Consider the following 21,403-nt stretch of genomic DNA (forward strand, 5'->3'; position numbering starts at 1 on the left):
CTGAAGACGGCATTTAATTTCATTGTACCATTTACAATGACAATAAAGTAAACTAAAAACTAAATCAACCCCTCCCATCCGGTCAGGCAGGGGAGGTGTGTGATGGACCCTGTCGGTCAAAGAATTACCACCGGTGGGGTCCTTCTCTGCTGTTGCCTCTACTATGGGGGACATTCCTCCCACCACCAGAGAGAAGGGGTTCCCATTCTCTGGCCTTCAACATGGCGCTGCAACCTTCCTTGGGGTGCACAGAAGAGCATGCAGCCATTGGACTGGTTGGCCCACTGAAAATCCTTCCTCTGCCCTTTATTTTAACATTGCTCTTGCCTCTTTTTACATTTTATATGCAGTAGTGGCCCAAATTGTGGAAACCTTTTGGGGAAAGTGCATTTTTGAGGTTTGATGGCTAATAACACCACTTTTGGGGGAGGAGTAGTACCATAACATTACATATCAATGGAAAGATAATTTAATCAAGAATGCAGTGCAATAGATTTTATGAAGGATTTGCTATTAGAATAGCAGTTATAAAGAAGAATCACATAGAAAAAAAATGAGATATACAAAGTTATCACCATGTCAGTTAATCCTTAGTTGGGTGACATTGCCAGATCTTGCTCCTTTAGCAGAGTAAGGAAGATACTCAGAGATGAGTCACACCCTGGTCAGTGTTTCTTTGCACTTCTACCATCAGGTAGAAGACATTAAAGTACAGCCAGCTGAACAAACAGGTTTAAAGGTAGTTTCTATCCTTGGGCGTGAGACTTTTAAATACAACCACAATCACTCCACGCACACGCTAGTTTCTTTTTCTTTCTTTTTTCATTTCTGTTATAATTTTGCACCTGTGAGGTTAAAACCAATTTTGTTGTATTTAAGTACAATGACTATAAAGATTATACTTATACTTGTACATACTTAATTGTTGGAAGAAATATCCATCTGGCTCAGTTCCAAGCTGGGAGAAAGACAATGGAAACATGGAGGCTGATTGGAACATGGAGGGTTTAATCATGAACAGGACCACCAAGCACATGGAGTTGAGAGTGAAGGATAGTGTTATGTCAAAGCACTTGGTATGCCCAAATATGGGAGGGAGTATACTGCTTCCCTTTTGCCTTTCAGCTCCACCCTAGGAGACTTCCAGGCAGGAAACCATTTTTGTGTTGCATTTGTGCTGATAAATAAATAAAGGGAGACTAGTATAGATCTATTTCAAGCTACTTAGCTCTCATCAGCTAGCCATACCCTTACTGGGATTTGAACCTGGGCTGTTTGCTCCCTCCCATATTTGGGCATACCAAGTGCTTTGACATAACACTTAATCGTGTCCTTGGCTCATGGGAGGACAGCTTGTGGCTTAGAGGCTAATACAACTGCCTAACTGCCAGGTTTGAATCCCAGTAAGGGTATGGCTAGCTGATGAGAGCTAAATAGTTTGTAATAGATCTATACTAGTCTCCCTTTATTTATTTATCAGCACAAATGCAACACACACACACATACACATGCCTTCTCTTGGGCTTTGCACTTGAGCTTCCTGTTCCTGTGCAAGAACATGTATTCTAATGGCTGTTGTAGGGGTCATAGCTAACTGTAGATTGTCTGAGCTCTCAGGTTTGGTTGAAGTTTGCTGGGTGATGCAATCTCCCCAGTGATTCCGCCATGTGGTGAGGTCTGCTGTTAGATGGGTTAATCCTATAATGTCCTGGAGGGTCATGTGCTAATCCCATCACCCTGGAGCTGGAGGTGTTTTGCCTTGTAGACAAGCTGGTCCAGTCTTTCTTAATGGACAACAAATATCTTCTGGGGGCAGGGAGTTAGATTCTGTCTTTAGGTTTCTCCTTTAGGGAAATATAACATTCTGCCTTTTTAAATATTTCTCAAAATATTTCGTTCTCTTAGGAGGGCTGACTTTCCTCAGTATCAAGCAAGGTATCTTGGAAGAATATGTCAACCCCAGATATGCATTTGGAGAAAAAAGCAGTGAGGGTGGAATAAGCTAGTAAGAAAGGGAAGTACAGGTAGTCCTTTATTTATCGATTGAGCTCCAAATTTCTGTGGCAAAGCGAGACATTTGTTAAGTGAGTTTTGCTCCATTTTATGGTCTTTCATGCCACAGTTGTCAAACGAATAATTGCAGTTGTTAAGTTAGTAACACAGCCTTTAAGTGAATCTTAGCATTGTCAGAAGGTTGCAAAATATGATCACATGACCCGGGGACACTGCAATCATTGTAAATATGAAATACTAGCTGGATACCCGTGCTTCACAAAGAAACTATGTGATCGGGCTATGCAGGAGAAATTCAGTTCCCAATCCGTTGGTTCAGGGGTGGTCGATGAGTGAAACACATAAGGGAATATCACTCCCGCCACCTTGAATCCAGAAGCAGTTCCATAGGTGGAAGGCGTAGACATTGTGGTGAGGTACCAACGTTTTGTACTGTAAGGAGCCCCAGACCGCTTCTGAGTGAAGGAGTGGAATTGCCAGTTTGAACTGAGGTAACAGAATGTGAGGCAACTGGCAGTTGGAACAGAGTTCTTTTCAATGGGGAGGGGGAGTAGAACTCTTTAGCATCAGAACGTGTTTGTTACTGTATAAGAAATACTAACGATCTGATGGTCATTTTGAAAAAAAATCATTTTTAGTAAGCACCTAGAAGCCAAGAGGAACAAATTTCAAGTTTGTGGGCTTTACGGTTCTGGAGATTTTGTGATAAGTGAATGGTATTTGCCTTTTATATATATGAATGAGTTGCCAAGCATCTGAATTTTGACCACATGACCACAGGGATGCGACAACGGTCGTAAGTGTGAAAAATGGTTATAAGTCACTTTTTTCAGTACTTTGAACTTTGAACAGTCACTAAAGGAACCTTTGTAACGTGACTACTACCTGTAAAGGGAATGGATGCAGGTGCAAGCAGATTTAACAAAGGCAGGGGATGGAGAGAATGATTTCCATGTTCTCCAAGATACGGAGCGTGTCAGGCCTGAAGTCATATTCCTTTTAGGATCTTTGGCCTGCCACACTCTTTATTATTTTACTATGCTGTTTCATTAGTGGGGTAATTGGGAGGGGAAATAGTAAGGAGTAGAATTGTAGAATGTGTTGTTGTCAAAATAAAACATTCCTTTCTAGAAGCCCAAGGTCATCCTTTGTCTCTGCACCTCTGCACCTAACCGGAACTAGATGGGTGGACATACCAGCATGGCAGAGAAAGATTGAACCATGTGAAGGACTTGTGGGTGTGGGAGCAAGATCATGAACTTTCAACTGGGTGGAAAACCCAGGAAGTTTTCAGATTCGGGTTTTCCACAGATGTGCCAACATGTCTCTCTTATTAAATTGGAACTTTGATGAAAGCTCTGCCTTGGACCCTGATTTAATTCTGGATGATATTTGGAAGGCTGACATAGCATTTGTCTGGTTTTCATGATTCATTTAGGATGCAAAAAAGAAGAAGAGAAAAGTGTTTACCTGGCTGGATATTTTCACGAAAGATGGAGACATGGGCATCTCGGTCTGGGCGTGTGTGTTCATGCCAAAACCCAATGACGTGGCCCAGCTCATGCACCACAATGCCAAATTTGTCACAGTTTTTCCCAATAGATATGGCCTGAGGTCCTCCCCCTCTGCGCCCCACATAGGAACAGCACCTGTATTGGACACAAATGATCATTAGGTTGAATGCATGATTTGTAGGAAGGCCATGGAAGTTATGGAAGTTCAAAACATGGAAGAAACTTCTTTAGTTTTTTTTTTTCCCCAATTCTAAAAAGTAAACTTTTTGGAACATAAAATAACAGAGTTGGAAGGGACTTTAGAGGTCATCTAGTCCAGGGGTCAGCAAATTGCGGCTGTGGAGTCTTTCCTCCCTCTGTTGCGGCTCCGTCACTGGTCAGTGCCACAATTTCAAGAGGAGCTTCCGGGTGGTGGTGGTGGAGAGAAGCACAGTGCGCCAGGAGAAGACTCTATGGCAAGGGGAGGGTTTTCCAGTTGTCTCCACAATTGATAGGGCTCTCAGTTATGACAGGTAGAGGAAAAAGTACGCCGCGCTAGGAGGAGACTCTATGGTGGGGGAACTGAACTTCCGGTCAGCTCCAGAATTGAACAGGGGGCTTCCGGTTAGGACCTTTGTGGCTCCCGGTGTTTTCTTTTCTGTGGGAAAATGGCTCTTTGAGTGTTTATGTTTGCCGACCCCTGATCTAGTCCAATCCCCTGCTCGAGGAAGAGAGCCTATATCATTTCAGACAAATAACTGTCCAGTCTCTTCTTGAAGGATTCCAGTGAAGGAGCACCCACCACTTCTGAAGGCAAACCATTCCACTGATTGATTATTCTCACTGTTAGGAAATTTTTTCTTAGTTCTAGGTTGATTCTCACCTTGGTTAGTTTCCATCCTTGCTCCTTGGCTTGCCTTCTGCTCTTTTGCCCCCCCCCCCAACTTTATGGTAGCCCCTCAACTGCTATCACATCTTCTTTTCACTAGACTAGACATACCCAGTTCTTGCAACCGTTCTTCATATGTTTTAGCCTCCAGTCCCTTAATCATCTTTGTTGCTCTTCTCTGCACTCTTTCCGGAGTCTCAACATCATTTTTATAGTGCGATGACTAAAACTGGACACAGTTTTGAAGCATTCTCCTTTCCCATATTCCTTTCCCCAAGAGAAGTGATCCAAATGAAGATAAATACAAATATATATGTAAAGATAAAGGTTCCCCTCGCACATGCATGCTAGTTGTTCTCAGCTCTAGGAAGCGGTGCTCATCTCCGTTTCAAAGCCGAAGAGCCAGTGCTCTCCAAAGATGTCTCTGTGGTCATGTGGCTGGCATGACTAAATGCCGAAGGCGCACAGAATGCTGTCACCTTCCCACCAAAGGTGGTTCTTATTTTTCTACTTGCATTTTTCATGTGCTTTCGAAGTGCTAAGTTGGCAGAAGCTGGGAAAAGCAACGGGAGATCAGTCCTTTTCACGGCACTAGGGATTCGAACCCCTAAGCTGTCTTAGCCACTGAGCCACGGCATCCCAATATATATGTATGTGAGCATCAAAAAGCATATTCCAAAGGAAAAGTAATGTAAATAATGTTATTGATGACTCCTAAAGTCTTTGAACCTGTGCTAGGAAAAGAAAGCAAAATAAATTTAGTAAATTTAGTGCTACCACATATCTAAGTTCAATTATCATGCAGGGAGCATTTTTTTAAAAAAAAGTGGACCCAGAAGTTTGGAGGCAATATGCTGATTCTGCATATTGCTTAGAGAGTGCTATAAAGCACTATGAAGCGGTATATAAGTCTAAGTAGCAATAGTAATAGCACTTAAGACTTATATACCACTTCACAGTGCTTTACAGCCTTCTCTAAGCAGTTTACAGAGTCAACATATTGCCCCCAACAATCTGGGTCCTCATTTTACCCACCTTGGAAGGATGGAAGGAATGAGTCAACCTTGAGCTGGTCAGGATCGAACTGAAAATTGCAGTCAGCAGGCAGTCAGCAGAAGTAGCCTGCAGTACTGCACTCTAACCACTGCGCCACCGAGGCTCTTGTTATTGCTACTCTTGAAGAAGGAAGAAAGAAAGAAAGAAAGAAAGAAAGGGGACTGGAATCTGAGGCTTGCTTCAAGTTTGCTTCTATTTCTAATGATAGTGTCGTGTTTTACCTGTTCTAGAGATACTTGCAACTAACCACGTTCTTATGGTGCCATGGAGAACTCAAGGTAATTGTCCTTTTTTTAAAGTCAATATCAGAGTTAAGAGATCACCAAGAGCAAAGTTAAAAACTGGTTAAGTTACTCCTCCTGGGATTCTGCTTCTTGGTTTCAAATCATTCCGGTCTCTGATTCAGTTCATTTCTCCCAAATGTTCTTCCAGAAATTCTGATGGCATAAACATGACTACACAACAGACACTGGATGAGCAATCAACTGACCTTTGATTGAGCAATCAATTGACCTTTGGTCCAATGTATTAAGCACTTGGCAATATTCTATATTCCTTGGCCAGTCTTTGAAACTTGAGAGTATTAAGGTTTCCTCCTCTGTACCAGAGAAAGACTTTATGCAATTGAGCGAATGACAGAGTCTTCCTGCTGCTTACCCGCATGGCCTGTATGTAAACACAATGTAGCTGTCCTCGTCGCTTCGTTCCAAGAAGGTCACGCAAGTATACTTCTCCCAATGGCGCATGGCCTGCCGAAAAATAGCTCGCTGAATGCCTGTAAGAAACAGAAAGAGTCCCAAAAGTGGTTGGAGATAGAAAAAGACCTCCATCCATTGTTTCACATTTGTGCAACCAAACAAGACAGACACAGACTTCAATGGATAATTAGAACTGCAGGAAAAACAATTGCTACCAACCTGCCTTCCATTGAGGACAACAAAAGTGCCTATGGTCAAGGCTATGGTTTTCCAAGTTGCAATGTGTGGCTGTGAAAGTTGGACCCTAAGGAAGGCTGAGCGCCAAAGAATGGAGACCTTTGAACTCTGATGCTGGAGAAGACTCCCGTGAGTCCCTTGGACTGCAAGGAGGTCAAACCGGTCAGTCCTAGAGGAGATCAATCCTGACTGCTCTTTAGAAGGCCAGATTCTGAAGAGAAACTCAAAGACTTTGGCCACCTAATGAGAAGGAAGGACTCCCTGGAGAAGAGCCTCATGCTGGGAACAATGGAGGGCAAAAGAAGAAGGGGACAACCCAGAATGAGAGGGCTAGATGGAGTCACCGAAGAAGCATAGGTGTGAACATGAATGGACTCCAGAGGATGGAAGAGGACAGGAAGGCCTGGAGGAACATTGTTCATGGGGTCGCGATGGTTCGAAGACGAGTTTGCAACTAATAATAAATACTGCATGAGTGAAAAAGAGGGCTGTGAAAATACGGACCCTTCACATCCTGGACATAAATTGTTTCAATTTCTATCCTCAAAACAGCACCATAGGGCACTGCACACCACAACAACTAGACACAATGACAGTTTTTCCTCTCATGCCATCACTCTACTTAACAACTAATTCCCACAACACTGTCAAACTATTTAGTAAGGCTGTATTACTATTCTTCTTCTCATCTTTTCCTATTACCTATCTCCTTCTCTACTTATGACTATAACTTTGTTGCTTGTATTTTACAATTGATATTGTTTTATTTAGTTTCCTAGTATGCTTTGTGTCGATTGCTTATTTAATATCCTATAACTATAACTAAGCATTGTATCTCATGATTTATGATGAATGTATTTTTTAGGATAATGACAAAGATCATGATTGATCACTTGTAGCTTTTATGTACACTGAGAGCTTATGCACCAAAGACAAATCCCTTGTGTGTCCAATCACACTTGGCCAATAAAGAATCCTGTTTTCTATAAAACAATGAGGTGAATTCTTAGGAAGAAGAGATGGGCCTCTCCACTAAAGGGATCAAAACTTTGAATCATCCCTGAGCAGATAACCCCATCCCTACTCATGGCCTGGGGAAAAAGCCAACTTTTCAGAATTTATTTAAGTTTGATCAGAGTGAGGGCCATATGAACCTCTATGAAGACACTGTTCCAAGGGCGGTGATGAAGACCCTCACATGATATTGTTTGGTAGATAAGACCCAGAGCATGACAACTCAGTCCAATTTTAAGGGTCTGTTTTGAGGATATTCCTATGCATCTTCAGTTACGTCTGATGGTTCAGTAGAAACTCTAGTCCCATCATAGTCCCACAGGTGGCACACAGAGCCCTCTCTGTGGGCACGGGAGCCGTCGCCCAGCTCAGCTCCACTGCGCATGTGCGCGTAGCTCCCATCGGCTAGCTGATTTTGGGGTGTGCCTTCCTGTCTTCCTTACAGGATTAGCCCTGTAAAGTGGGAAAAACCAAAGGAGATTTCTTCCAACAACCGGTTCTCCCAACTGCCTAGAAAGTTAACAACTGGTTCTCTCCGAATAGGTGCGAACTGGCTGAATTCCACCAGTGGTCATAAGTCGCTTTTTTAGTGCTGTAACTTTGAATGGTCATTAAATGAACTGTTATAAGTCAAGAATTACTTCTATATTGGTCCTTGTACAAGGAATCTAGACAGACCCTTACTTACATGCAGGTTGGCCTGGGGACCAAATTTTTTTTTGGGGGGGGGGTGTTTCCCACACTGGAGATGGTTGCTAGATTGATGGTAGACTGTCCTTCCCTCTCCCTGCTTTCCACCCATCCATTTTTATTGATGCAGTCATTCTTGGTGTGTTCCTTGGTCATTGTTTATTCTATTTGTTCTATTATTTTACTTCTGTTCTCTTTTATACTCCTTTCATTTGTCTTCCTTTATATTATTGCAAGCCACCTAGACTAGCCCCATGGCGAGAGAGGCAGCAAATTAATTTGTTTGGGGAAAAAAGAATGCAGAATAAAGACTGTGATTTCTATTTCATGCTACTATTCTCGGGCAAGGACGTGAAAATAAGTTCTCCAGTCCTCCAGTTCCGTGGTACCATTTTGCACGATGCGTTGTACGATTACTTAGGACTGAAACTTCATTAATAGCATTTTATTTGGATTTGTTTCAGTAACCATGTTCTTAATTCTTTTTAGACTCCATTATATTGTTTTTCTCACATATACATATACTGTACATATGCATAGATCAGTGTTGGTGAACCTTTTTCTATCATTTATCTTCTATGCCCGTGATGGTGAGCCTATGGTATGCATGCTAGAAGTGGAATGCAGAGCCATCTCTTCGGGCACCCCAGCCATTGCCCATTCCTCTTCTGGGTTCTGGTGTGCACATGCGTGCCAAACAGCTGGTCTTTGCACATGGAGAAATGCCAAAAAATGGAAGAGCAGCTCCCCAACATGCGTGCACAGGAGCACCGGAAAATGGAAGAGCAGTTCCCCAGTGTGCATGCACACACCAGGAAGCTGAGCTTCCTGTTTCTGGCATGCAAATGCGCATCAGTCACCTGCTCTTCCATTTTCTGGTGCATATGCACATGCGAAGACCAGCATGCACGCCAGGGAGTTGCTCTTCCAGTTTCCAGCACTCCCATGTACGCAAAGACCAGCTGGCTGGTGCGCATGTGCATGCCGGAACCCAGTAGAGAAACGGGCGACGGCTGGAGTGCCTGGAGAGAGGGCTCTGTGTGCCACTTCTGGCATGCGTGTCATAGGTTCATCCTCATGGGCATAGATGATAGAGATAGAGAGATAGATGACAGAGAGACAGATAGGTGTAACTTTTATTCAATGTTTTGTTTGTATCTAGCCTTAAGACTAAAGTTGAATTGTAGAAGTTGATCAGAAAGAGGCAGCCCACAACAATCTCTACCTCATTGTACATTGTGAGCAGGTACGCACAAGGGTAGATTATAACGCACAATAGATCCTTCACAGACTGATGAACAAATGTCCCCCAAGCTTCCATTCCATCTAGTAAAATACAGCTGTATGCAAAAAAATTGAAGAGATAGCAGTTGCCGATTCTGGCCAGAATAAGAGAAATTTCTAACCCTGATGTTCCGTTTGGAGCAGCTGCCTAAAGCTTTCATTTCATTTCAGCCTTTCTTTGCCTGCTTCCTCTTTTCAATAGCTCCTCAAGAGAAGATCAAATTGGGATTCAAGGATTTCTAAATTGCTACGAGAAAGGGAACGAAGAGAAAGGGAAACAAGGAAGGCCCAGCTGCAAACACTCCACTGTATTATGCATCGGCATTATGAATATTAATTTTCAGGGAGTAACAATGCATCTGTCAAACGCTACCAGGCAAAAGACATTTGCAGTTATTTTGCCATTTTCTTTTATAGCGACTCTCCCTCTTGGCACAAAGAGGGAAGAACAGCAGCAGGGGAAAAGCCAGAATAGTCACTAAGAGAAGATAATGATGTTAAAATGGTGTTAACAAAATTGGATTGCACAATTAAAAGCCATCTCTTGGAAACATGCCAAGGATCTTACAACACCCAATAAGTACCATATTTTTCAGAGTGTAAGACGCACCTTTTTCCCTCAAAAAAGAGGGTGAAAATCTGGGTGCATCTTATACATGAATACAGCATTTTTGGCCTCCCAAAACCCCGCCCCCTTTGCAAAAATGGCCGTGCATAGCCTTTAGGAGGCTTCCAGAGTATCCTGGGGGCTGGGGAGGGGAAAAATGAGGGGAAAACAGGCCATTCTTTGCTCGATTTTGCCTCCCACAGTCCCCAGGAGCACTCTATAAGCCTCCTAAAGGCTATGCATGCCCTTTTTTGACAAAAAATGGGCTCGTTTTAGCAAAAAAACGGACCATTTTGGGGAGGTCTGCAGAGTGCAAATCTTTTTTTTTTTTAATTTGCCTCTTGAAAATCTTGGTGTGTCTTATACTCCGGTGAGTCTTATACTCCCAAAAAATACGGGACCCACGAAATGTAGAGAAGCAAAGAGTTGGGTCAAAACAGAAGGTGTCACCAAGGAACATTTCAAACTCTTCCTCAAATTCCAAACTCACCACTGAAGTTTCCACTGATCGCGTATGGAATTACGCCATCTGGCCACACCCTCTCAGGGCGGGAAGTGGCAGCCCGCCGACTCCGAGGCCGTCCCCAGCCCTCTTTCCATCGTCTCCTCTGCTGCCTTCGAGGTCTGATGCTGGTGCTGTTTGCGTCTTTCCCTGTGATGACAATCATTATTATTTATTTGTCAGTGCACAACATATGTACAATGAGGTTGGTTGAGCTCCCTCAGTGATACAATAAGTGAGGACGCTTTCCATTGTGGACCGGTAAAAGTGGGTCATTGGTTGTTGTTCCATCCTGCTTGCATGCAAGACCCTAAGGAAATTAGACAACAATCTAAATCAGGGGTGTCCAACACAAGGCCTGTGGGCTGAATCCAGCCTGTGGGTAATATAAGGGGCCAGCCTGTGTCGCTTCGGCCCAGTCTACTCAATGTGAAGAGGAAACATGCCAGCAGTTTGGGGAGTGTCGTCAAGCTGGCCACGCCCAACCAGTTGGCTACACCCATCCAGTCAGCCATGCCACCCCCAGCCCTTATGCAGCCCTCAATGAAATTGAGTTTGACATCCCTGATTTGTGAGCACCGCTTCTTCCCCAGGACCTGTTGCATGAACCCTTTGCATAACCACAAGTATACCATTACATCTGAACATATATTTTTATATTGTCCATTATTATATCAATCCCTCAACCCAGAACAGCTATTTGCTCTTCTGCTTTCAATACACCATATTATACCTATTTCACCGCCGTCCTATCTCCTCTCCCTCTCTACTCCTCCCTACCTCCTTTGTTCCCTCTGCCATCCCTCTCTTTTCTACTTCCCCTTCCTCTCTCCTTCTCCTCTCTCCTCCTTCCACTCCTCCTTTCTCTCCTACATCTCCTCTCCCTTCTACTTCCCTCTCTCCTGTCTCCTCTCTTTCTCCTTACCTCTACTTTTCCTTTCCACTCTCCCCAATTAATTTACGTGGCGTATTTCAGCATCTGAGGACACTTCATTTCATATTTGCTGGTATTGATAATTACATCCCAATAAACATCTTTCATGTTTATAATTTTGCACACATCCTCTTTTTAGTGGTATGCATATTTCAACATTCCATTCTTTGATCCCTTGATTTGTGAGCACCGTGTCAACTTTTAAAGTTGCCCTTCTTCTCCACGGCATAACCTGTTGCACGACCCAAATCTGCTAAAAATAAATTTGTGTTCATCTTGCAAAAAGTCATTGGATGATCAACTTGTGCTGGTGAGGTTTAGAAAGCACGGCCTTCTTCCTAAATCCAAACTTCAATACACTGGATCTCATCATTTTACTCTCTGTTGAAACTAGAAATTCCAGTTGCCTCTTGAAAAAACACTTTTGGGACATCTTGAGTGAATTGAGACAGCTTGCTAGAGAGATGTGCCCTGAGGATGGACTCCAGCATGAATACCAAAACTTGGAAGATTAAACTTCTGGTCCCAATGACCCACCCAGATTGAATTCTGCTTGCAATTTATTTATTTAATGCCAACTTGTCTACAACTCTGGTTGGGTTTACAAAGGTTTGAGAAAATCAGTTAAGGCTCTTCCTTGTGTGTATTTGCCTTTAAAATCCCATGATCTTTTTTTTTTTAACCAAACGGGTGAAATTATCCTGCCTCTTATATCGTCTCAATTTTTCCGCCAGTCCTGCAGACTAAGAGATTCTCAAGAGCTCGTAAAATATTCTGAACCCTCCTGTGTCATGGGCATATCAATCCACTGCAGCCTCCTGAAACAGACAATTGAGCCAGCTATTGCCAAGGGATTTCACTTCCTCTGTCACCCTTGTGCCAAATTGAAATGGTTTCTAAGACAGACAGTAAATTGGCTGTCTTAGGCTAGGCAAATTGGTAAACCCCCAACTTACACAAATCATAATTGGCTTATTTAACCACAGCTAAGAGTTTTGTTCTACAGGCTCAAAACCATTTAAAAAGAATTTAAGTATTTGTTCTGGGATGCAGTGGCTCAGTGGCTAAGATGCTGAACTTGTCAATCAGAAAGGTCGCCAGTTTGAATCCCTAGAGCCGCATAACAGAGTGAGCTCCCATTACGTGTCCCAGCTTCTGTCAACCTAGCAGTTTGAAAGCACGTAAAAAATGCAAGTAGAAAAATAGGAACCACCTTTGGTGGGAAGGTAACAGCGTTCCGTGCGCCTTCGGTGTTGAGTCATGCCGGCCACATGACCACGGAGATCTCTTTGGACAGCGCTGGCTCTTCGGCTTTGAAACGGAGATGAGCACCGCCCCCTAGAGTCCGGAACGACTAGCACATATGTGCGAGGGGAACCTTTATCTTTACCTCTGATAGTAAGGTTTGGAAAACCAGAAGGTGGGAGATAAGATTTGAATTGGTTGTCTGGATCTAACTGAAATGAGAAGACCTGTCTGCTCTTATGAAATTAGCAAATACAGGTAGTCCCTTACGACCACAATCTAGCCCAACATTTCTGTTGTTAAATGAGATATTTGTTAAGAGAGTTTTGCTTCATTTTACGATCTTTCTTGCCTCAGATGTCATGTGAATCACCGCAGTTGGTAAGTTACTAGCCCAGTTGTTAAGTGAATCTGGTTTCCCCACTGACTTTGCATATTGGAAGGTCAAAAAAAGAGATCATATGGCCTTTGTGATATAGCAATGGTCATAAGTATGAACCAGTTGCCAAGTATCTAAATTTTGATCACATGATCATGGGGATGCCTCAAAGGTCGTAACTGTGAAAAAGGGTCATAAGTTACTTCTTTCATTGCCGTTGTAACTTTGAAGAATCAACTAGCAGCCTCATTTAAGGGGACCTCCTGGGGGAGGAGAACTCAGAGGTCATCCTGCAAGACCAGGCTGAGAAATCATCTCGCTTTTTATCTTTTACTTCACAGAGGGTCCTCGAACTTACAACGGTTTGTTTAGGGACTGTTCAAAGTTACAATGGCACTGATTTATGTGTCTTACCACCATTTTTCACATGATCGTTGCGGGCTCCCCAGAATCATGCAATCAAAAGCCAGACGCCTGGGGATTGGTCCAGGGGGTTGCCAGGAGTCAACAAGGACCCTAAAGTGCCCATACCGGATTATAAGACGTACCTGACTACAAGACGCACCTAAATTTAGAACAGGAAAACAATAACAACAACAACAACAACAAAAGGTTTTTGACCTCTGTGAGCCTCATTTTCAGCCCTTTTAGTGGCCTTTTTTTGGCCCTTTTCCAACCTTTTTTCTACCCATTTTCGAGCCTTTTTTGGCCCATTTTGAGGGCTTTTTTGGCTCATTTTGGGGGCTTTTTTCGGCCTGTTTTGGGGGATTTTCTTGGCCTGTTTTGGGGACTTTCCTTGGCCCGTTTTTGAGGTTTTTCTTGACCCATACCGTATTTTTTGAATGATAAAACGCACCTGACTATAAGACGCACCTAAATTTAGAAGAGGAAAACAACAAAAACGGTTTTTGACATCTGTGCGCCTCATTTTCAGCCCTTTTTGTGGCCTTTTTTTGGCCCTTTTCCAACCTTTTTTCTACCCATTTTTGAGCCTTTTTTGGCCCATTTTGGGGGCTTTTTGGCCTGTTTTTGAGGCTTTTCTTGGCCCGTTTTCGAGACTTTGGTTGGCCCATTTTTGAGGCTTTTTTCCAGCCCATTTTGTATGCTTTTTGGGGGCCATTTTTTTGAGGAAAAACGGGCCAAAAAAAAGCCTCGAAAACAGGCCAAAAAAAAAAGCTTCAAAAACAGACCAAGACCAAGAAAAGCCTCCAAAATGGGCCGAAAAAAAGGCCTGAAAAGGGGGCGTGCGGAGGCCAAAAAATGGCCGGCGGGTCATTATATACCATATTTTTCAGTCTATAAGACACACAAACATTTTCACCCCCTTTTGGGAGACAAAAAAGTGCATCATATAGTCAAAAAAAATAGGGTATATATTTTTCTTGCGGACATTACAGTTGAGTAAATATCAATGGCAAGGAGATTTCTTGAGTCCGGGGAAAAATCCTTCACATAATTGTCCTAAATTCTACTTTAAACACCCTCCCCCCCCCCCATGGTCGGTATCTTTGCTACTTTTGTCTTTTTTTTCTGGTGACCCGGGATCCTGCCAATGTTATCAGTGGACGTGTGCCAGGGTGACTGCGCCCCGCTTTCAAATCTCAGCAGGAACAGCAGCTGAGCTAACAGCAGTACGGCAAATGTCTGGTTTTCTATTCACAGCAGCATGATGGATGCAACTCTCTGCTTTCACACTCTGTTTATTATTCCTGCAGTGACTTTTCTCATCTCTTTCGTCATCTTTGGTTAAGCCACCGGGGAAGGCCTTCTCTGCAAAAGGTAATCCTCGACATACGACCCCAATTGACCCCAACACGTCTGTTGTTAAGTGAAACATTTATGAAGTGAGCTTTGCCCCGGTTTTTGAGCTTTCTTGCCACAGTTGTTAAGTGAATCTGGCTTCCCTCGTCAGACGGTCCAAACGATTTTGGGATACAGCAACGGTCATAAATATGAACCAATTGCCAAGCGTCTGAATTTGTTCATGGGGACACTGCGAATGTCGTAGCTGTGAAAAACGGTCACAAGTTCAGCGTTGTTGTAACTTTGAATGATCTCTAAACCGAACTGTTGTAAGTCGAGGATTTACATTGAAGGATAAGGATGATTCAGAAGTGCCTTGTCCAAATCTATTATATCTCCTTAGGAGCTTTCATTCTTCTAGAACAGTGTTTCTCAAACTTGGCGACTTTAAGTCCTGTGGACTTCAACTCCCAGAATCCCCCAGCCAGCATAGCTGGCTGGGGAATTCTGGGAGTTGAAGTCCACAGGACTTAAAGTCGCCAAGTTTGAGAAACACTGTTCTAGAAAAAGGTTTTCAGTCCTTTTTACTATATGAAGACTGAGGCAGCTATAATCCCTTCTTACAGAAAGCTAAACAAGTCCAAAATTAAAGGCAAAGAACCAAAGATGCTTTTTCAAGAGGCATACTGTTCTGACCTAGGCTTCCCAAGAGCCTGAAGCAAACTCCTGGTCCCGACAAACCCCCTTTTATGAAGTTACTGTGATTTCTGCTCATTCACATCCAGCAAAGTCTTTCAAGGGAGGATTTACAGTCACAGATCTTATCTGGCTTGGAGAGCTGCCAGGCCGATACCTGCAAAACTTGGCAAGGAATCGGAGAGTCACAAACCAATTAAGCGAACTCATGGTCTCCTGCAAACTCCACTCCCCTTTCGCTCCTCTTTTATTTCCTCTGAGAAGGGCCATTCATCATCCACCTGTGGCCTTACTCCCAAGTTCTCCACTGTTCTTTAGCTGTTCGATTCGCCTGTCAACTCTGCACATGTACACACTGGGAACAGGCTCCAGCTGTTCCTCTGCCTCACTGATGTCTGACTCCGAAGGCAGCTGATAACTGGCCCTCATCCGAGCCTTCCCCAGACTCCAGGACTGGCCCATGTTCCTCCCCAACCTCCCCAGTGTCCAAATCTGCTGCCAGCTCCGCTGGCCGCTGGCGGGCCACAACAACAGCAATCCACAAAAGGGGTCTTTAATTGGGCAGCCTGAATGTGGCCAGGTGGCAAACAGAATACGGGAGACAAACAGCGTCACAATGGAGAAGAGGTGAGACCCTTGTGGCTGACTATGTTGGCCCTTTCTTAAGGAGGTAACAAATTTGTCTTCTTGGTGTTGCTTGCCAATAACTGAGGCAGATGGACTGGACTATCTCTGTCCAGTATGAACCAAGAAAAGGTACCTTCTCTGCAGGTGCTGTAGATGTTGAAAAAAAGAACTGATACTTTAATAAAATAGTTTGTCCTGGCTCTGTTCAATTTTGAATTCGAGATTAAATTTTAAGAGAAGGAAAAACTGATTGTCTAGAACAGTGTTTCTCAACCTTGGCAACTTGAAGATGTCCGGACTTCAACTCCCAGAATGCTCCAGCCGGCTGGGGCATTCTGGGAGTTGAAGTCCGGACAGCTTCAAGTTGCCAAGGTTGAGAAACACTGGTCTAGAACAAGGGTGTCAAACTTGATTTCATTGAGGGCCACATCAGGGTTGTGTTTGACCCCAGGAGGATGGGTGGGCGTGGCCAGGGTGAGTGTGGCCAGCTCGATGTCACACACTTGTATCAGGGGCACCTATGGTGGCCCAAGTGCTCTGCCAGCAACAACGGTGCTTGTGTGGCCCTCCCAAGCTCCATTTTCACTGGCAAGGGGCTGCAAGAGGCTGTCGCAGCCTAAAAGTAAGCTTGGGAGGTCTGCGCGCAGCTCTGTTTTCACTGGCAGAGGCACCACGGGCCAGTTTATAAGGACGCCCCACGTATTCTGACCTAGGCTTCACCAAATCACGAAACAGACTCCTTGTCCTGAAAAATACCCTTTTTATTTGGCTAATATGAATTCCTATTTATTCCCTATGGGAGGGGCCATTCAGCGTCCCCTTGTGTCTTTACTCCCGAGTCGACTCCTGTTCCTTAATTGCTCCCTTCTCCTGACAGCTCTGCGCATGCGCACATCAGGAACAGGCTCCACCTGTTCTTCTGCCCCACTTATCTCCGACTCTGAAGGTAGCTGATAACTCTCGGACGGCCCTGGCTCTATCTCTGCCACTGACAGAGAGCCCTCGTCAGAGCCTTTCCCAGACTCCAGGACTGGCCCATGTTCCTCCCCAACCTCCTCACTGTCCAAGTCTGCCACCAGGTCAGGGGTGGGTTCCTGCAGTTCTAACCTTTTCTATAGAAGAGGTTCCACAAATTTACCGTGTCGTTTAGAACCAGTTCCATCTCCCTCCCCCCACCCATCCACACCATGCTTGCCCCGCCCGCTGCTCACTGATTGGCTGGCTCACCAATCGCCCCACCCACCTCTAAGAGTCCTATCTAAACTTTAAAGTCTTAAAGCTGTCAAGTTTGAACACCCCTGGGGTTTTCTTTCTAAAGGGTTAGGGGTGCAAGGGTCTTGTAACTTGACAACTTTAAGACTTGCACACTTCAATGCCAGAGTTCCTGAGCCAACATGACTGGAGGAGGAATTCTGGGAGTTGAAGTCTACAAGTCTTAAAGCTGTCAAGTTTGAACACCCCTGGGTTTTTTTCCTCTAAAGGACTAGGGGTGCAAGGGTCTTGTAACTTGATAGCTTTAAGACTTGCGTGCTTCAAATGCCAGAGTTCCTGAGCCAACATTTTGGTTGCTAAGCAAGAGCGTTGTTAAGTGAGTTTCACCACATTTTACAAGTTGGCCACACCCACCCAGTCACATGACTGCCAAGCCACTACCACTCGGTCACATGGTGGCAAGCCATTCCCACCCGGTCACATGGCTGGCAAGCCACTCCCACAAAGCAGGCCACACCTACAGAAGAGGTTCTAAAAAAATTTGAAACCCACCACTGTGCCAGGTCCACTGGCAGTTGGTGGACCACAACACCACAGGACAGATCTAAGCATCCTGCAGGCCAGATCCAGCCTGCGGGCTTTCAGTTTGACACCCCTAGTCTAGAAGTACCATAAACAAACTCCTAATACAAACACTAATGTAGTCATACATATTTTAATTGGGCAGCCGTTCCACAATGTTCAGCAAGTGTTTTAAATTGTTAAATTGCAAGTTGTGGTTGGCAGCGAAGAATAAATGTAAAAGTTAATTATCGGCAACTCAATTAAAGGGATTTATGGATGGTGAGAGAGGCAAATGTTAACATAACTTCATTTCTACTAGAAAAGCAAACAGCCTGTAGATCTACTGTACACAGACTTGGCTTTAAAATTAATAGATGCTATTAAGATTAACAGATTAGTAGAGTTGGAAGAGACCTTGTAGGTCTTCTACTTCAAACTCCCACCCAAGCAGGAAACCTTACACCATTTCTGACAGATGGCAGTCCAGTCTCTTCTAGAAAGCTTCCAGGGATGAAGCTCCCACAAAGTGACAACAGCGCTGAAAAATGTGACTTATGACTGGTTTTCACACTTGCGAACTGACTCATATTTATGACGGTTGCAGTGTCCCGGGGTCATGTGATCTTCTTTTGCGACCTTTTCACAATCAGGGTCAATGGGGAAGCCAGATTTCCTTAACAGCCATGTTGCTAACTTAACAATTGCAGTGATTCACTTAACAACTGTGGCAAGAAAGGTCGTAAAATGGGGCAAAACTCACTTAACAAAACGTCTCACCTAAGATCAGAAAATTTGGGCTCAATTTTGCTCATGACTCAAGGACTACCTGTATCTCCATCTCTAACATTGGGAAGGTTAGCAGCCCTACCTGAAGTATTCGTAGCAGTTCTTTCCATTTTATGCCGTGTGAGGTCCACGATTCTGTCCACCTGGAACATCTTCAGGTCCTCTTCATCCAAGGCGATATCTCCTATAAAGGCAGCTGGAAAGCAGAAGGAGAAAAAGGGACTTACATTTTCAAACTGAATGGATTTAGAGAGCGGTCTTTTTTTTAAAATTATTCTTATTTTTAAACACAAGTAATACAAACAGTACATATACAACTGAATATGAAAAAGGAAAAAAAGCATACTACAGTACACTCTCCCCGAGACCCTGTTTCCCCCCCGCTATATTTCATCATCTATAACAACTAAAAGATATACAGTATATTCCAATTGTGCCCTTATCCCCTCCAAAACAACATATATTCTTGACAGGTTTATTCCCTTTGCCTTTCACAAACCCTGATTTTATAAAATCCCCCCATATTTCATCATAATTATTTTCTTTAATCATCCCTTTTTAAAGTTTAATTTCCATTGTTAATTTATCATTTGTTGCCATACTCCAAATTTCATTATACCACTCATTTGTTTGAATATCCCAATTTCGTCCCCAATATTTAGCTATCACTAATCTAGCTGCCAACATCAAATTTACAAACAATTCCTTTTTAGTTTCATTTAGATCCCATTTTGCCACCAGCAACAATAATGAAATCCTCGGTGACATGTCTAAATTTACATTCAACAGTACTCTAATTTCTCTTAAACACCCATACAATCCCACCACATATGTTTATATGTTCCAACCTCTTTCTTGCACCTCCAACAAATATTTGTATATTTACCACCTATTTGATTTAATTTACGTGGTGTTAGGTACCATCTCCATATCACTTTATATCCATTTTCCTTAACTCTTAACTGACATATTCAAGTACAGTACAAAGTACAATCTTTACAGTACAACGTATGCATTATCATTCATCAAATTGCATAGATTGGGGCACAAAGAAGGCATTTAAAGACCCCCTTTTAAACCCAACTTACTCTTAAGCATCTGTAAATTTGTGCTCGGGGGGGTGGGGGGGGGTTAAGGGTTGCATAAGAATGGATCTGGAGGATTTTCTCTTTGGATCTTGATGTGCTTTCGTATGTTTACATTCCCCCCGCCTTATTAAAGCAGTAGAAAGCGTCTTTAAAGAAGGACTTCAAAGAAATGCCTCAACTGACACAAAAAAAGAAATTCAATGTTTTATGAAAAACTAGCCAATAACCCGGCATTGCCTGGGTATTTATTTATAAGGGGGAAATGTCCAGATCAAACACAATTTCTAATTTTCCCCCTTACCACAGGGAGCCCCCTTGGAGTACTGTGAAGCCGTTACCATGGCAACTCCACTGCGCTGTACAGTAGAAGCCATTTTACGGCAGTATGGTAAAAGCCAAATTAAGGCACAACAGGCTGTATCTTAACAGGTGTTAGGGGTGTCTTTGTCACGATGTTAAAAGGTTTGCTAGGCCTGAACTGCCTGAATTGACACTCAAGAGTTAAACTAAGAAAGCTTTATTGCGCAGGTCATAAAACAAAAAAGGGTTCTTATCTGAAAGTGATTTATTGCGCACGCGTTACACATTCCAAAATTCCTCTCTTCTTTGTTCGCCAGCCAACTTTTGGCTGACGAAGCTTTCATTATCAAAATGTAACCAATTAGTTATTTTCTGTTTTATTTTATTATTAAAGTTTGTTTATTAATTAGAATACTTTTAAAGACTTATTTTTCTCAATATCTCAAAAGATATGCAGAAGGGAATCAGCCACGGTCCATCGGTCTCTAACAGGGTGTTTTTTCCCCTGACAACTTGGTAGCAGAGGTTTGGTTGACAACTTGGTATGCAGAGGATGGCTTTTGATGACCAGCTGAGATGGTTACAATTTATGGCTGTATTTTCCCTTCATGCTATCTAAAGATAACCGACTAAGCCTAATTAGCAATGTCGGAGAAAAAGAAAAAAAAGAAAAAGAAAGATGGGGCGAGCACAGATGGATCAGCTTCCTCTGACAAGGAGGCTCCCTCGGACACAGAGAAGCAAGATCAAAACGTGCTTCAGGAACAACAAATTCCTTCAGGTGCCGAGCCAAATATGGGAGAAGGAGCTACAGGACGCGACATCCACGAAACGAGGTCAGTGGTTCCTCCTTCTAAAATATCTCCAGGAGATTATGAATTTTTGGGGGCCAAGCCAAAACTTCCCACTCTGCCAGAGCCACTCCATTCCCAGACCCTCGCAGATTATCAAACGATTGATGAATGGCAACTGCCGGCAGAGTTAAAATCCTCCCACGCAGAAAGCAGATTTTATAACATCTCCCCAGATGGTGAGCAAGAAATGCAAAGCTATCTATATCAAATAGAACGTTTAGAAAAATATGTTAGGGAGGCGAGAGTGTGTTTTGAAGAGATAAGGCGAAGTAGAAGAAGCTCCCCCACTCCCAAAATGTCTGAGGACGCCATCTTGTCTTCTTCAAAACAACAGCCTAAGACACACCCCACAGAGTTCATTGGTCAATTAGAACAAAGAGACATGTACACGTCACCGAGGTCACGTGGTCCCTTTGAGTCAACTGAACTCCCGCATACGTATAGAAAGGAGAGGCAGCCAAGAAGTGAAGCTGCACTGCCATCTGCTGGCGG

General features: G+C 43.4%; 1 protein-coding gene across 2 annotated transcripts in view; it reads right to left on the reverse strand.

The window, feature by feature from the left end:
• BMP1 (bone morphogenetic protein 1) overlaps positions 1–21,403 on the reverse strand; it is a 200,483-nt gene that overhangs the window by 82,500 nt on the left and 96,580 nt on the right. For both annotated transcript variants that reach the window (XM_081960734.1, XM_081960735.1), the window contains exons 2-5: positions 18,752–18,865; positions 10,472–10,633; positions 6,109–6,226; positions 3,484–3,662 (exon numbers count right to left, since the gene is read on the reverse strand). In XM_081960734.1, coding sequence (XP_081816860.1) covers positions 3,484–3,662; positions 6,109–6,226; positions 10,472–10,633; positions 18,752–18,865 — 573 coding nt within the window. The remainder of the gene's footprint in view (positions 1–3,483; positions 3,663–6,108; positions 6,227–10,471; positions 10,634–18,751; positions 18,866–21,403) is intronic.

Source organism: Natrix helvetica (genome assembly GCF_964273705.1).
Source record: "Natrix helvetica genome assembly, chromosome: 8".
NCBI classification, from domain to species: Eukaryota; Metazoa; Chordata; class Lepidosauria; order Squamata; family Natricidae; genus Natrix; species Natrix helvetica.